General features: G+C 38.7%; 4 protein-coding genes across 7 annotated transcripts in view; 1 reads left to right on the plus strand and 3 right to left on the minus strand.

Moving 5' to 3' along the window:
• The first annotated feature begins 4 nt into the window (after positions 1-4).
• Positions 5-1,873, plus strand: LOC110117325. 2 transcript variants are annotated; one of them, XR_007277545.1, is made up of 6 exons: positions 5-291; positions 364-450; positions 600-884; positions 1,017-1,098; positions 1,189-1,682; positions 1,743-1,873. XR_007277545.1 is itself a non-coding variant. In XM_048652505.1 (5 exons), exons 1-5 carry the CDS (start codon positions 20-22, stop codon positions 1,606-1,608), a joined length of 1,146 nt encoding a protein of 381 aa, XP_048508462.1. In that variant the 5' UTR covers positions 5-19; the 3' UTR covers positions 1,609-1,818. The 2 variants fall into 2 exon arrangements, 1 of the variants encoding a protein (XP_048508462.1); XM_048652505.1 differs by having other exon boundaries at positions 1,189-1,818.
• LOC105691314 lies at positions 1,837-3,897 on the minus strand. Of its 2 annotated transcripts, none has more exons than XM_048652493.1 (6): positions 3,443-3,896; positions 3,137-3,364; positions 2,946-3,028; positions 2,711-2,836; positions 2,351-2,626; positions 1,837-2,244 (listed from the first exon to the last, which is right to left on the minus strand). In XM_048652493.1, the coding sequence occupies exons 1-6, from the start codon at positions 3,884-3,886 to the stop codon at positions 1,989-1,991; spliced, it is 1,413 nt and encodes a 470-aa protein (XP_048508450.1). In that variant the 5' UTR covers positions 3,887-3,896; the 3' UTR covers positions 1,837-1,988. The 2 variants fall into 2 exon arrangements, with proteins under 2 accessions (XP_048508450.1, XP_048508451.1); XM_048652494.1 differs by having other exon boundaries at positions 2,107-2,244; positions 2,333-2,626; positions 3,443-3,897.
• Positions 3,898-5,917: 2,020 nt separating this feature from the next.
• On the minus strand, positions 5,918-9,532 carry LOC105691337 (peroxisomal membrane protein PMP34). Its single transcript, XM_012409742.3, has 8 exons — positions 8,835-9,532; positions 8,678-8,738; positions 8,038-8,104; positions 7,406-7,554; positions 7,171-7,284; positions 6,484-6,731; positions 6,333-6,400; positions 5,918-6,141 (listed from the first exon to the last, which is right to left on the minus strand). The coding sequence occupies exons 1-8, from the start codon at positions 8,904-8,906 to the stop codon at positions 5,997-5,999; spliced, it is 924 nt and encodes a 307-aa protein (XP_012265165.1). The 5' UTR covers positions 8,907-9,532; the 3' UTR covers positions 5,918-5,996.
• Positions 9,533-12,393: 2,861 nt separating this feature from the next.
• Positions 12,394-15,843, minus strand: part of LOC105691349 (dexamethasone-induced Ras-related protein 1) — a 29,311-nt gene continuing 25,861 nt past the window's right edge. For both annotated transcript variants that reach the window (XM_012409755.3, XM_048652106.1), the window contains exons 4-6: positions 14,539-14,722; positions 14,224-14,434; positions 12,394-13,944 (exon numbers count right to left, since the gene is read on the minus strand). In XM_012409755.3, the coding sequence (XP_012265178.1) occupies positions 13,732-13,944; positions 14,224-14,434; positions 14,539-14,722 (608 nt within the window). In that variant the 3' untranslated portion in view covers positions 12,394-13,731. The remainder of the gene's footprint in view (positions 13,945-14,223; positions 14,435-14,538; positions 14,723-15,843) is intronic.

Below are 15,843 nucleotides of genomic sequence, written 5' to 3' on the forward strand. Positions count from 1 at the left end.
AAACATATCGTGTAGCGGAATGAAGTTGTCCAATTCCATCAGCCCTTTATTGGTGGCCATGCGACTCTTTGGAATCAACCCAATACCCTCCCCAAGATGGTATTGGCTCAAAATTCAGCTCGTTCTCATCTTCGCTATCGAATTTTCTCTTTCTTACAAAATTTGGATGTTCCACGCAACGAAGGATTTCCAAAATTTCTGGTTGAAACTATTTGTCCGCATTTTGAAACAAGTCGGTGACACAATATCGGGGACCATAGACTTCATGTTCACCTTTCTGGATTCAAAAAGGTAAATCAACTTCAATACATACGCAATTAGTTATGGAAACGAAGTATCATTTAAATCTGTCCAATTCTCCAGATACATGATCCCTTTAAACGACTTTGAAATCATCGACGAAGCTTTGAAAAGTTTGGGTGCTCGCGCGAACAACAGAAACACCTATAGGTGCGTGCGTTGGTTTATCCTACTGATTATAGAGTAAAAAGAAAAAAAAAAGTACCGAGACAATAACGTGGCACTGTCAATTGATTACATCTTATTTTTAGTGACGAATAACAGTTATAGCCTTAATAAATTACTCAAAGACCTTTCAGGCTCCTAATTTTGCAATTGGTATACTTCGGTGTGATGCCAGTTCTGTTGAATGCTTTTTTCTATTACAATTACTGGATGGCGAACGGTGGAAATGGAGATCACTCAATAGCGTTTATGAGCGTCGTTTTGACCATAATGCTTAGGAACGGCTCTAGCATGATAGATTGCTCTATTTGTATCATTTTTTCGATAATCCGAGAACGTTTTAAATTAATAAACGGGATTATCCGTCGGATGGACAATCGTGGGGCGAAGGCAAACATCACGACGAGGATAGTTTCCAGGTTTGAATTAACGAACGATTTTAACGATCACATTGACATTGTGAATAAGAGTAATTGAGCACCAGTGAAAATCAGCAAATTGATTTACCTTATTTGTTCTATGCTTTTGTATAAAAGATAAGTTGTTCGCAGGGAAGTAACCGATGATGTTAATTTTGAAAAATTGAAAATATTGAGAGAATGCTATCACGAATTGTGGGACATCGCGAACCGGGTAAGTTTCTTTACTAAAAAAGCAAGAAAAAATGAAACTGTGGGCACTTCGGTCTTCGCATTACTTATCTCGATGATTTCTCGGTCCAAGATAGTCGAAGCTCACGGTCCACATATTTTCATGGCAGCATCGACTACGTTGATGACGGTAACCGTCTCACTCTGGGAAACTTATTTGATGACGAAGTCTGATATGAATACTGCAGTTCTTTTGATAGCTATTACAAAAGTTAGCTGGACCATATTTGTTCTCACATGTTTAATCGTTGTGACCGGGGCTTGCGAATCTACAGTATCCGAAGCAAAGGTTACTTCTATTGTACTGCAGGAATTGATGATGAAGGGAAACCATAACTCCACGACGATGGATGAGGCGAGGATCAATATTCCTATGAATTTTTCAACGAAATTTCTAGATCAGACTCAAAAATTGAAAAAGCTCATGATTAGTCTCTTCGTTTATTTGAATATATTTGTAATATGTCTGCCCAACAGATTCGAGATTTCTTGATGCAGCTTGAACTGGAAATTCATGATTTCCCTGCATGTCAGTTCTTTGATGTCAACGGTAAAATGGTGCATAGTGTAAGTAATCACACCCCTGTGTTTATAAGGAATTTGTTTCATGTGTATTTTATTTTTCAGCTCTTAGGCGCAGTTGCTACTTACCTCGTAATATTGATACAAATGCACGATGATAAGTGAGATAATTCTTCGAAACCGAAGAGGACTCCACGATATTTCGCGATATTGTATAACATTGTATTCGCTTATCCGAAATTTGAAACAATAATAATTGTTTATTAAAATGAACCTCAACCACAACCGGTTGATGATCATGCCATTATACCAGTTAGGTTTCTGCGACAGCAGATGATAAAAAAATAGTGTTCAACGATTTGTACGAAGAAAAAGAAACGGCCAAAAAACGATATCAAATAGGGTGTTCAAGAAGGAAAAACGAACTTTGGCACGAGGTTTGATCCGCGGGGAGTTTGACCTACCGGCTGAATTTTTGGTTCTAAAGTTTTTTTCTTGAAAATATTTCTGCCTTCTCCGTTTCAAACTGCTGTCGGTACTGTAAGAGTCCGAAGACAGGTCAAGTTCCTCTGACGTGGATTCGCGGAATCGATCCATCTCCAGGGTCCTATCGGAATTTCGAATGATCATGTCACTAAATGTAAAGTATGACGTACAGAGTTGTCGAATCTGAATCAATGTAGTTCGATCGTTACCCGATCTTTCGCAATTACTTTGGCCATCCGACTTGGGATCGGGTTTCTGGCGCACTTCTTACGTCGTTCCATGGATCCTGCAAAACCTCGCGTACGCCCAGTTTTAAATTGAGAGTTTCTCTCTGATCGTTGCAAGAGCGGCAGGCTTTTCTTAGTGGTAATAGTTTTTGGGAAGATATTTTTGACGACGGCGAATAATTATCACCCGCGTCGATGACCAATGTCCTCGGAGGTTCCAGGCAAGCTTTATTTACTATCTTAGTATCGGCGAATTGTTCCTTTCGCAAACCAACTCTGAGAAAGGTAAATATCGGGTTGATTTAGTTTGTAGTCAGAATCGCCCGCTGAAAGACATCCAGAAAGTGAAGGCCAACTCACAAATGTCCAGATAATTTCAACGCTGAGGATTTGACTTCGACTCCGGATGCTTGAAAGCGGTGAACGTGTCTTAAGTTTTCGTAAGTTTTTCGCAATATATCCTCTTTCGGTACGCTGACGAAGTTGCTGATCAAACGAATGTGGTCTTTTAGTACGATACTCACAGTTTTCACGTGATACAATTGAGAGAGAAATTGTTAATTGACATCAAGTTTGATCGCGAAAACGAGCTTACTTTTTTGCTCCTCGTCGAGGAATGTAAACTGGACGGGTAGGCAAGCATTTTTTCGAGTTTCTTTTCGAAGGAAGTTGGGCAATCTAGAACACGTTCGTGGCATGCCACGCTAATGTTACAAATAATGTTGGACAAATATTATTTCTACAGTAACCGATAAAACCCGAATTATATAAGCGAAAATATGTTACCGGGCAAACTTTTGTTGTGGCCCCGGCAATTTTAGTAGACCTTGGAATTTTGCTGTTTCTATTGCCGTCCAAAACCGACGAATTTACGACTTTACGTTTGAGTGAATCCTTCAGGTTCGTTTTTACTTTCTGAAGGTTTTGCTTGCTTTTTTCATGTCGGGCGATAGCGGGGATTCGTTCGTGCTTTTTCGCATCACTTCTTTGATTTATTACTCGCTCGGGCGAATTCTTCGAACAAATTTTATAAACCATGCAGATGATTTTTGGATCCAACCAATGCATGATTATCGTAAAAATTCAGCATACCTTGAGGTCCACAGCCGCTGTCTTCGACTCGCCCGTAGTTCGACATGTTGATCTCGCCACATTTTGATCCTTAGGATCACCAATACTTTCCCTATCTGACGTCAATTTTTCTATCGTTTGTGCAAACGAAGTTTTCAGATTATTTGACTCTTTTCCCAGATCCTGCAACGTCACTTCACACCTCCCTAGATGAGGACAGTCTTTTACGAGAGTTACTTCAACTTCGTTTTCGTCGTCATGATCTGTATCGCGGCACTCCGAAGGACTCGTGACAGCTTCGTAATCGTAGGAAGCGATTTCAGCACTTGGAGAAGCTTCCAGTACCACGTTATTACGTTGTGGACTTCTGACCCCAACGCGCAAGTTCGTACCACCTTGTTTTTTACTCATATTTGCGCGGTCATTCCGATTCTTAACAGTTACCTCGATCGTGCCATTCGGCATCCAGAAATTATATTCTGTGTTAAAAATATTTCTGTTTCGAATGAACGACGAATTTTAATATATTTTTCGGAAATCGATGGGAAAGAAATCACAGAAAAATGATAAACGAAAAACATAGGGGGCGAGAGATGGGGCATACCTTGAATAGGGGCCTCGGGGTTTTTATGCACCTTCAGTTTAGACGGGGATAATTGATTCAGAGAAAATTGACTTAGAAATTTGAATCAATCAAGGCTTAACCTCGCGTATAATATTTTTTGAATGTTACATTGCTGAATTTTTTGAGTTACTCGGAACTACTCAAAATCTTCGTTGGGAATGTCATTAATTTTGAATTAAAGTAGGGTGGCAGCCCGTAAGACATTCGGCAAAATTGAGAAGTTTCAGTTATCGAAGCTTATTTTAAAATTCGGAAGGACGCGAATATTTCATGATATTTTGACGCCACACGACAGCTGGACGAGCCATTGCTCGTCATTTGTCATCATAAAATATCGCGCCAATTTGTGCACAGAGTAAGTTGCTGGAAAAAATACATGACCACGTGAACATGTATTGACAATATTCGAATTTCTCAAATTACCAGCGAACCCGAGCTTTGCTGGGGTCAGGTAGCCACGGGCGAGCGGTTTGTTGTGGGGCGTGACCTCTGCTCAGCCCCGAAGGTGACGTCTCACAACAAAGCGCTACGCTGCTGGCTACGCTAACTCCAGCAAAGCTCGGGCTCGTTGGTAAATTGAAGAATTCGAATATTTCGACCCATGCATGGATTGCGACGAATCAAAGTGGGTCTATGACTAAAACCTATCGATATGTCTTATAATTTTTCCGCTCCCAACAGCGAATGATTGATGATTACTCGATCGATTGCATGAGTAAATGATTTTGGCTTTCAGATTTGGATTCCTGAGCTGATTATACGTGAGATTGCCCTTGAGAAGCCAAAAAAAAAATCGATTTTTAGGACAAAAGTAAAGTAGTTTGAAAATTGATTGTATTACACTTTTCCGACGTATTTTGACCTCAGGAATCCAAATCTGAAAGAAAAATTGACCTATCTGTAAAATTGACCGAGTTATCGCCAATTTTCAGCTTTTTCGGGTCAAAAATAAAAAATTGATTTTTTAGTCTATATTTATGTAGTTCGAGCTCAGAAATCCAAATCCGGAAGAAAAATTGATCTATCTTCAAAAATGACCGAGTTATCCCCATTTTTTCGCATTTTTTTGCATAAATTTGAGGATATCTCGAAGGGAAAAAATCGTAGCTCAATTTGGACAACGGATTCGTGTTCCTGAGGTCAAAATACGTAAGAAAAGTGCCATACGATCAATTTTTAAAAATAAAAATTTTTGGCCAAAATTTGAAATTTTTCCAAGGGGTACCCCTTACGATTTTTTCAAATTTTGACCAAAAATTTTTATTTTTAAAAATTGATCGTATGGCACTTTTCTTATGTATTTTGACCTCAGGAACACGAATCCGTTGTCAAAATTGAGCTACGATTTTTTCCCTTCGAGATATCTCCATTTTTATGGTAAAAAATGCGAAAAAATGGGGATAACTCGGTCATTTTTGCAGATAGATCATTTTCTCTTCCGGATTCGGATTTCTGAGCTCAAATTACATTAATATAGACTAAAAAATCAATTTTTTATTTTTGACCCCAAAAAGCTGAAAATTGGCGATAACTCGGTCAATTTTACAGATAGGTCAATTTTTCTTTCAGATTTGGATTCCTGAGGTCAAAATACGTCGGAAAAGTGTAATACAATCAATTTTCAAACTACTTTACTTTTGTCCTAAAAATCGATTTTTTTTTTGGCTTCTCAAGGGCAATCTCACGTATAATCAGCTCAGGAATCCAAATCTGAAAGCCAAAATTATCTACTCGTGCAATCGATCGAGTAATCATCAATTATTCGCTGTTGAGAGCAGAAAAATTATAAGACACATCGATTGGTTTTAGTCGTAGACCCACTTTCGAATGCTGTGAGGAATTATGTAATTTGTACAACCAGTTACAAATGCTTCGCATCAAAATCATCCGTTTATTTTTTTTTTACCTTGTAATTTATACAACACTCATATCGGACTCGATATCATTTTATTATCGTACTATCCGATTCTGTAGTAATAACCTAAATACAAAAGCAGCAATTTTTTCGTATGCCAAGAACATGAGTGCAGCCGTCAATACTGTTTGCAAAAGTTTCGCTTCCATTCCTCTGTACAATCCAGCAACTCCGTGTTTCCTGGAACAGGTGTATATACGGATTTAAATATCAGGTTAATTTACGCTGACACGTACTGCCTAAGTAAATACCCGATAACAAACAACGTAATTTTATACGCGATAATTAAATACAACGTGGCATGCTTAAATAATTGTTCGTCAATATGACGCCATTCGTCATACATATTATTCAAGTACGCGCAAACTCACTTCAAAATGTAAATCAGAATCTGAAGGGTCCCGGCGTCGGGTGATAGATTGTGGTAGCTGTGGCCATGCTGAAAGAATAGAATAACGTGGTTCTATTTTATCGGGTTACCAAAGAGTGAAATTGAATGAAATATGAACATGATGATCTTACCCTGAGTTTAGTTTGAGCCAATTGTAAGGGGTAAGTCACGGTAGTTGCGACGGTCTTCGCTACTGCCCCAATGAGAAAAAAGACGATGGCGGGCGGTGCTGTTGCGCCGCAAATTTTTCCGATTCGTCTCTTAATTGCCTCGTAGGTCATGAATTGTATGGCGGGATTCGATACCAACAATAAACTCGGGAGCGTTCCGGCCCAAAGTTTTTGGATACCCTCAGTTTTCCATATGTGAATAATTCCCTCTGTAGATAAAATATTATTCATCTGAAATTAGCCAAAGAAATGAGCACAAGTGGAGAAAAATTCTATTCACTTGCTGCAACACGTGGACGAAAACATTTTCGATTAGATGTGAAAAGTCCAAAACCGAATAACGAAGAATTACTGGAAGATTTCGAGTCATTCATGAATTTCTATCTTCTGTACTTGCGAAACAGTTATTAGATTTTGGCTTTAAAAAACTTTCGTTATATTTTATTTATTCTATTGTGAATAAATAGAACTTTGATGACTTCGAATGTGATTGTGAGTCAGAGAACATCGCGTCGGTGGAAAATTTATTTGGGACAACTCGATGAGTCTGTAAAAAGGTTCTCCTGTTTCATGTGTCGTGATTTACACAAGTTCGTTTTGAATTTCAAATATCAAAGTGTTTTTTTGTAAATGTTGGAACATGCTTACCGTAAAGCGTATTGAATTCGCTTTTGCTCTGTTCGCTGTGCGTCTCGATTCCTTTCATCTTTAGCCTCGTGTTGACGACCCATAATGGAGTCGTCGTTAGAACGTTAATTACACCTGAATGCATTTGAAAGAAAAACTGTCAACGTCAAAGCGTAACTTGCGTGTATAAGTAATTGATTTCAAGTCGAGAAGAAATTTCGGAAATGTTAAACACGATTCGGGCAATTAATCTAACCAGCGATCGAAGCCATGAGGAGATCATTTCCGGCGCTTTGGTGCCGGGAGCTTCTTAGGATTTTCAGGCCATGAAATGTGTAAAAGTAAACGAAGTTGCTGGCGCAAAGACTTTGAAGTACCGGGACTATTCCTCTGTACAACGTCAAGCTGTAAAATGCGATTCATTATCGTCCTGATTATTATTATTACACAATATTCATACGCCTGAAAATAAAATAATTTATGTTGACCAAAGTAATTTACAAAAATTTCATATCCGTCGGCATTTTCGCACTTGTGACATGATATTTCACACATTAAATAAGCGAAAACTACTCGAGAGTTGCGTAGACCGAACTTAGAACTATGGGAAGCATGATGTAAATGATTTATTTAGCGTTACTTTGACAATTTTTATGCTCAATATTCATGATTCCCTTACAGCTGAGTATATAAATGTGTATTTTTGTACTTTTCAAAGCGGTGCGCGGATATTGTAATATTTGTTTCCATTTACTGTGACCAATGAGAGTCGAGTCGAACGTCGAGAACCATTGGAACAGGCGCAATAAGTTTCAATGACCATTATTTAAAATTTTATGTTATGTCGTTGCATAAATGTGCATGAGCAAAACGATGACTAGAACTTACAATCCTTCCTTTGCGATCAGTTCCCGTATAATAGCCAGTGTGTTTTTAGACTCGTGGCCTTCTTCGACTGAAAAAGAACAAAGTTAACCGTTATATAAGCGGCATACTTCTGTATGGAACTTACCGGATTGGAATAATTTTACATTTCTAGAATAAGCCGATAATCGAATTAGTGCGTACGTGAGCGCATTATGCCAGTATGAAGCTACGGTTACGTGTATTGTGTAATTTGAAAAATTTATCACACATGATTCTTTTATATTTACTGTTCTCGGTATCATTTTCAGCGTCCATTGTTCGACAGTTAATTTCATAGTCAATTCATCGAATTCTAATTTTGTGAAAATTAAGAGTCGTCGAAGGGAAATGTACGTGAAGAATATTTGAATTTCAAATGACCCCTCATGTGATACGAAACTCATAATTGCCCCTCTGTAAAAGTTTTTGCACTTGATACTCGCGCAATATGCAGATCACCGCCGCAAATCAAGTAGAAGCCAAACAAAAGTCTTGCTGAATAGATGCAGTTTTTTTTTTTTACCTTACCAATGTCAGTTTTACTGTTTTTCCAGTATGATTTATTAGCGGCATAAAATTGCGGAAAGTCAACCTGCAGTGATTTAATTTTGTCTATACTCACTTTGTAGTCTACTGCGTACGGTGTCCAAGGGAAAAAAAGTCGTCATGGCGACAACGCTCCCCTGTGAAAAAACAAATCGAAACACAAAATTATCAAAATATAATTGTAGGAATAGATGTAATTTCAAAGTGGAAGAATATTCAGATTTTGTACTAACCGCTGCACCCGAAAGAGCGTGGACGAGAGTTTCGTAGGTAAAAACGTTGCTGCCGTTTACCCGCGACGTCATTTTTAAAAATCGATAGAACGACGACGAACACAAGGACGGATAAACTTGGGGTTCGAAGATATTTTACTCGAGGCAAACCACTGTGCCGATTGTTCAATTTTATTTGTTAAATTTCATTCAACTCCGTGGCATTGTTCTTCGTTGATTTTTCATCACTGACGAAATTCGGTTCCATTCGGACTTCGCGACTCATGAGATACTTCAAATTTGAACAATTAGAACACGACGAACGTTATTTTTTCAGATAACGAAAAAACTCGGTAATGCCGCACAAATATTATCACATGAACGAAATTAGAATCGCAACTATGCTGCAGCAGCTTACGTAAGTCAGGGCTGCATCAACGTTTACATCGTCGTCGGCGATGAGCTCTTCGAAGACTTGCGCGTCGCGATCCTCGACCACCGGCTTTCACTTTCTGATTGAATAGAATCCGGCCTCCGTAGCTCATACTGTTGTTGAAAAACGTTACCGCACACCACGTGTGTTAATTCGTTTTTTTCTCTTTTCTCTGTAACGTGTTCCACCGAAGCTCGTTCAACTCATCGCGGTATCACGTGTTTAACGCAAAGATAGTACAACGTATAGATAAAAACAGTTTCACTCTGTGAACTTGATGTAATATCAGCCATTTTATCCCCACTCGTAGAGATATCTATTATCAGACGCGCCTGCGTCTACGACACATGATTTTTATCCTCTGTACTCATATCCAGGTCAATTATACTTGCATTTCATGATCCGCAATGAAAACAGGCGCGTCTTTGGGATGTTAATGCGTCGGGAAAATGTTGCCGATAAACGTCAGTGCGGTCTGACTTTTTTTTCTTTTCTTTTTTTGCCAGAGCGCATAAACGCTGTCGTTGGTCGCAGATATTTTCAAATCCCCGTAAAAACGTGTGTTGCAATCAACTGGTTAATTAGCTGGGCATTGAAGTTGCCGGAAATGATGAAAGAATTTTTTCCTCACCTCGTTAAACGTCTCCTGTTATATCTGACATCATAATTGATCTGATGGAATGGAGGAAATATCGCTATACGAGTGGTTTCACGTCCTTCGCATAATCGCACGGCTTGTGTGAATAATAAAAAAGAACCCTTTAGAAAAGTAACAGCGAACTATCGGTTGCATTTACATATCATTGAAAAACACTAGACCACAGACGTAAGTGCGTGTTACGTGCACAGGTCACGTTAATCACGTCTGATCGTGGGCAGATATTTTTGTCAAAGTATACCTGGAATACCGAGTAAAAATAATCAGTACATAATTTCTATTAACATAGGTATATGGTGTGATCTAGGATTAGAGAAAAAGCGAAATGTTGAGAGTAATCATTACCACATAACGTTGATCACTATAAAACGTCTCAAATGGTCGAATAGAAAAGTATTCATTGTAGATACACCATTAATCGACACGATGTAATTTGAAGAGTGCGAGAAAAATACCCCTTACTCAACAACAGAATCTGACGTGACAACCTGGGACCAAAAGTACCTGAATGAAAAAAGCAAACGTACGAGCGAAGGAATGTGCTTTTTCTCTTGGGCGTGAAATAACCCGCCGCTTATTAAATCGCCTCAACATCTTCATAAAAAGTGGATTTTGGGATCGTCGTAAAGTTGTTTGTTCTTTTTTCGGTTACAATACCACGCCCCGCGGTTCCCGCGACTCCCGGGTGAGCCGTTGGAATAAAAAATTTTCATAAAAAAACGTTCGACTACAGAGATAAGGGGTGAGACTCGACTCGGATCTACATATTTTTATACGATTCGTCTCTTCTCGTCAACATTGACGTCGCTGAGATTTTTTTTTTTTTCTCGTCTGATTTACACCATTCACAGGATTCTACTGTGAACGATTTGCTCGTCAGACCTGATGGGAATTTTAGTTCTCTCGATAAGAGAGAAACCCGCAAGGGTCGTTCGCGATTCCCTAACTTTTTTTTTACCCCCCTTCGACCCTCTGTCACAGTCACGGCATCGGAATGCCCCATTCGTGACGTTGGCCTGCAGATCAGATGCCGGGTCTGAAAAAAAATGCAACCTAGCAATGTTGAAGTTGAAGGCGATCGTGACATCGTCAAATACCTCGATCGATGTAACGTAAATCCATCGGATATCTCGAGCTATGTGATTCCGAATTACCGGGTTATTTGTCTTCAGAAAATCGGCAAAACGTGCTCACCGAGATAATACAACGCCTCCAGGACCACTTTACGTTTTTCTTATATAAACTCGGCCTGGCTTACGGACGAGCTTTACGGCTCTTTTTACACCGCTTATACGTGAACTTGGTGAAATCGAAAGTGGTGCGAATAAGAACCAGCCGCACTGTGATCCGTGCTTTTCAAAGTGTCAATTGAATTGAAAAAATTCGTTCGCGGACAGCTGACTTTTCACTTTTCGAAATACACGCGGAAGGTAAACTGAAACGAGAGTTGAAAATCTGCGAAAATCACTGGGATTAATTAGGAGCGTTATCCGAAGTTCTGGTACGTGGCGACTTTGGGATTCGTGTAACCATTCTCGCGAACTATGTATGTTATTTACGTCGTCGGATCAGTGGACGATAATTTCATAACAGATTTAGAGATCCACGTAGAGAGAACCCGAGAGAGTCGTATTGATTTCACATGAAACGTTGAAATAGTGGTAGGCCGCTCCAACATCGAGGGTCCTCCTCGTTGGCTTACGAGTAGTGAATATGCTAAGAAAAAGAGATTCGCTCCAAAGGGAAAAAACTTGCTCCCCAGAAAGTAAACCCTTTTTCTTTTATTTATATATGTAGAGTCGCTCAGATACGTGTCGTTTGCGATGGTATAAAATAGAACTTCCCTGCACAGAGAAAGAAAATGCTATCGCTAATGGATCCCTTCGGAATTAGAAAGAGATCCTATTCGGTTTCACGGTTTTTGTTCCGATTTTCGACCGAGAATCTTTCGCCTTTGTCAAGACGAGCTGTTAAATAATTCACCGTTACGAAAAATAAGAACGCACGAGGACGTCACAGTTTTCGACTCTGTATATTTTGAATGAAAAAGCTCATCGTCCCGGCTTATCGAATATATTTGAAAGAAGAAAAAAAAATCTTGGCACATATCGCCGATAACGGGTTACCTCGAGGGACATTATGGAGGTTATTTGAAATTTCCCAAGAGCTGCGATAATAGCAATTAGCGCTCGGTTCCGATATTACTAAGGTTCGTGTATAAATTTCATTCAACATTCCAATTCTACGCAGACCCACCTTTTGACTTCCCTCGAGAATCGATGGTATGAATACTTTTCAACTTGATGATTCCACTGTTTAATTAATGCGTCCGTTATATTTCTGGGATAAAAATTATAACGGTAATAATCAACACCATTATTTGTTAGGACATCTATACCAATTAATCGATAATCGTCAGAACAGAAAAAAATCAACCAAATCGATCATGAAAAGTTGTTTGAGGAAATGGTTATCAGGATCCAACGAAGTATAAGACAGGCTTTATTTATATAAAATGCGAACACGTATACTGATATGAGTATCTTGATGATCGCAATAAAATTTTCGTCAGATGTACAAGTACGTTACGCAGGTTGCTTATTGAATATGTTCATAATATTTTTTTTTTTCTCGCATTGGTACATTGGATTTAGCTGTGTAATCAAGCGCTGACGCATTATTTTTTCCTTTTTTTTTTTTTTGTTTAATCTTTCATGTTCATCCGCGAATTTAACGAGCGAATAAATTTTCAAAGTTTCACATTATTATACAAGTTCATCTAGCGAGTCAATATACTTAATTAGTACGGTATAATATCTATCATACCTACAACGATGATGTTATTGCTTCAGTAAAATTGGGGGTGTGTATTTTATAGCGTAATTAAATATTTCATGATTATGTTCTAATTCTGTTTGATGAATTAATTCTTGCCAACACGTACGAAATTTATCGAAACACAACAAAAATTGATATACATACGTAACGAAAATCAAATATCTTTGAACATTAATAGCGCTCTAAAGCGGACAAAAAAAAACTATCGAATCATTCCAAATCGGAGATTACGCAATTATTATATCTTCGAGACTAAAACTTATACTAAAGGATTATTCTCGTGATTTTTAATTAAAATTTCATCAACGACGTGAAGCAAAATCACGTCAATTATTATTGGAAATCGATTGTCAGTTTAAAAGTGGATGATTTATACGTTATGGAAAAAAAATTCTTCTTTTTAATCTTCTCGTGAAGATTATGCTCGTTCTATTACAATTAGAAATCCGTTTGGCTCATAATATGCGTAGGCACAAGCTCGCTCAAATCGGTTGGTCAAAGCCTCATGGTCAAGTTTACTACGGTATGTATATAATAGAGAAAAATATCATATTTCAATGAAATATATTTGCGCAACATTGAAATTCAACTTGGCTATTGCTATATAACTATTAAAACACCAGCATCATCATCATTATCATCATCATCATCATCATCATCATCATCGATATCAGCATTATGGATATTCTACATAATTTTTATTTCTATTATTGTTGTTATAACATAATTATTGTATTTATTACTTCCTTTTTTTCAGCAACATTATTACTACACTCGTTTCAATTATCTTTATGCAATTATTATTATCGTTATTCTTACAATGTATATATATATATATATGTATTTATATATTTATAACGTAACCGTGATTCATTGGGTACGCGTACTACAATTCATGTCTCGCGTGGGATGATGGAAGGGGGTAATGCTGAGAAATCTGTTTCTTATTTCTACTCTGGTATTTCCTTTTTTCAGTTGGCGAAGACGTATCATTGTATCGTACACGTTTTCCTAGTGTCCGATGACCTCAGTGTAATTCTTGAACCGGGCGTGTTGTTCTCGTTTCCGGTTCCCAAAGAGCACGTCTTTGTCCTCATGATCATAAGGTCCGTACGAATACTGGGGCGACGAACGTTCGGCGCTACAACGCCGCAAGCGTCGCTCAAACGTCGCTTTATGCTCAAAGTGGCTTTGTGTTTCGGCTGAAAAATGTGGCAGAAAATTTTTAGTGCACTCGGCATTCTCGACGTTTTCCAAATTCAGCTTATAATCGTGGGGAAATTCCAAATTATCTTGACCCGAAATTACACAGCTCTTACGCATAGCTAACAAGCTACTACTACAACCGGTACGGGTAAGGCGGGACTTACGTCATCATCCCCTGTTTTTTTTTTTTCAGTCGGTTTTTGTTACGCAGTTTCGCAAAGTTTTAGGCAAAATCCCTGGAGAGAGATAAATATGTTATAGTGGTGGGTACGTACCTGTGAAGGCGGTAGCATAGTTGGTGAACCAAAGTTGAGGGGAACTTTTCGGTGATGGTTTGGTGCCATTTCCAAGGGTAATCCGGCGACGACAAAAAGTTGGTAGAATAGTTCATCGACGTGGTAATTCCGCTTGGCAGATACTTCAATGAAAACGCAACAGTCGTCCTGGGTCGTACAGTATTGTTGGGCCTCTTCAACCGTCACAGTTCTGATGGCGGAAAGAGGGTTGTAATTAGTTACCTTTATTAGCGAAAATTAACGTCCGCGCCGGTGATGTACTATGAGGCGGTACACGGATAATGTGACTCTTACTTTATGTCGCGGTCGCATTTGTTCCCAGCTATAACCATTGGAACTTTCAGGTTTTGATGCCTTCTACCCTTCGCACCCCCTTGAGTAGCGCTCACTTTTGTTTCTAAAATTGCTTCCCTCAGCCTTATGGCTTCCTCGAAGGACTCTCTGCTGTCCATACTAAACACTACGACGAAAAGATCACCTGAAATGTGGAAAAACGAGAATGCAGCCTTTTTTGCAACCACCACCCCGATGTTGCGGAGTCGACGCATTTCGAGATCATTTTCTTGTTTTATTTTGATCGTCGTTCGCGAGGTTGTTCGCGATGCGTTTGTCGAGGATATTTCAGACCGCGAGAAATTAATAATTGAGAGCGAAAATGAAGAACAGAAAAACCGTGAGAGCTATAATAGGAGGTATATTTTTCAGGGACAATACCTCCACCACTTTTAGCATAAATGAAAAATCCTTTGGAATTCCTGGCAAATTTTCCCAGGGGAGAAGAGATACGTGAAAAATGAAGACGGGATATATACGCTGCACACAAAAATATACGAGTTTCTCAGTTCGGAGTGCTTTTACAAGCAGAGATAAGATCCCTGCTCCATGCAGAGAAGTCTTGAAGCAGTTCCACTTCTATTTCAGTCTGAAGATTGTGTATAAATTTTCCTTTTTATTACTACAATCTTGACGCACGTATCGCCGGACTTTTCTCATTTTTTAAACTAGCTGATTTTTATTTTTTTTACCTCGAAAATTAGTCGGTTCAAAAAATGGAATCAGATCGAACGCACCGCTATCAAGATGATCGGAATAAATTGCCCGGCAATGAAAATGGTTTACACAACGCTCTCACGCAAAATGATCGGAGGTATACATAGTCTGCAGGACCATAAGTACCGCTCCGATGACTTAATTAACAACTGCCAACCGCAGTAATTTATTCATGTCATTTTATAGTTAAATTCGCCGCTTCGCTTACTCCGAAATATGTGCTTTCTTCGCTTCTTCCTTTCTCTGTGCGACGGCACCGCTTTTACAATTAGTTGTTGGGTACCAAATTACTTTTAATAATTATTGTACGATGAAAAACGTTCGTGGCATTATTATGAAAATGAATACCAGGGTGTAAGGTACTCTAAAAAATGGAAAAATACGACACCGAACCGAACCGAATGACGGAACTGTTGAAAATTCATAGAGGGTTGTTTGGAGGACTCATTTTTTATCTTTGGAACGATGAAATTTTGGGGGGAGCACACCGTATTACCTGAGCAAAATTAATTCGCTCTCTTGAGTCCAAGAGAAAGAAAAAAAAGGAAG

The sequence above is a fragment of the Athalia rosae genome, chromosome 3 (genome assembly GCF_917208135.1).
Source record: "Athalia rosae chromosome 3, iyAthRosa1.1, whole genome shotgun sequence".
In the NCBI taxonomy this organism is placed as follows: Eukaryota; Metazoa; Arthropoda; class Insecta; order Hymenoptera; family Athaliidae; genus Athalia; species Athalia rosae.

Coding starts and splice junctions, on each gene's coding strand:
- LOC110117325 (XM_048652505.1), top strand. CDS start 20: ATGAAGTTGTCCAATTCCATCAGCCCTTTATTGGTGGCCATGCGACTC. Junction 292..363: donor ACCTTTCTGGATTCAAAAAG/GTAAATCAACTT, acceptor CCAATTCTCCAG/ATACATGATCCCTTTAAACG. Junction 885..1,016: donor ACGACGAGGATAGTTTCCAG/GTTTGAATTAAC, acceptor AGTTGTTCGCAG/GGAAGTAACCGATGATGTTA.
- LOC105691314 (XM_048652493.1), bottom strand. CDS start 3,886: ATGCCGAATGGCACGATCGAGGTAACTGTTAAGAATCGGAATGACCGC. Junction 2,837..2,945: donor CCTCGACGAGGAGCAAAAAA/GTAAGCTCGTTT, acceptor TCGTTTGATCAG/CAACTTCGTCAGCGTACCGA. Junction 2,245..2,350: donor TCCCAAGTCGGATGGCCAAA/GTAATTGCGAAA, acceptor AAATTCCGATAG/GACCCTGGAGATGGATCGAT.
- LOC105691337 (XM_012409742.3), bottom strand. CDS start 8,906: ATGACGTCGCGGGTAAACGGCAGCAACGTTTTTACCTACGAAACTCTC. Junction 8,739..8,834: donor ACGCTCTTTCGGGTGCAGCG/GTTAGTACAAAA, acceptor GTTTTTTCACAG/GGGAGCGTTGTCGCCATGAC. Junction 7,285..7,405: donor CCTCATGGCTTCGATCGCTG/GTTAGATTAATT, acceptor AAATGCATTCAG/GTGTAATTAACGTTCTAACG.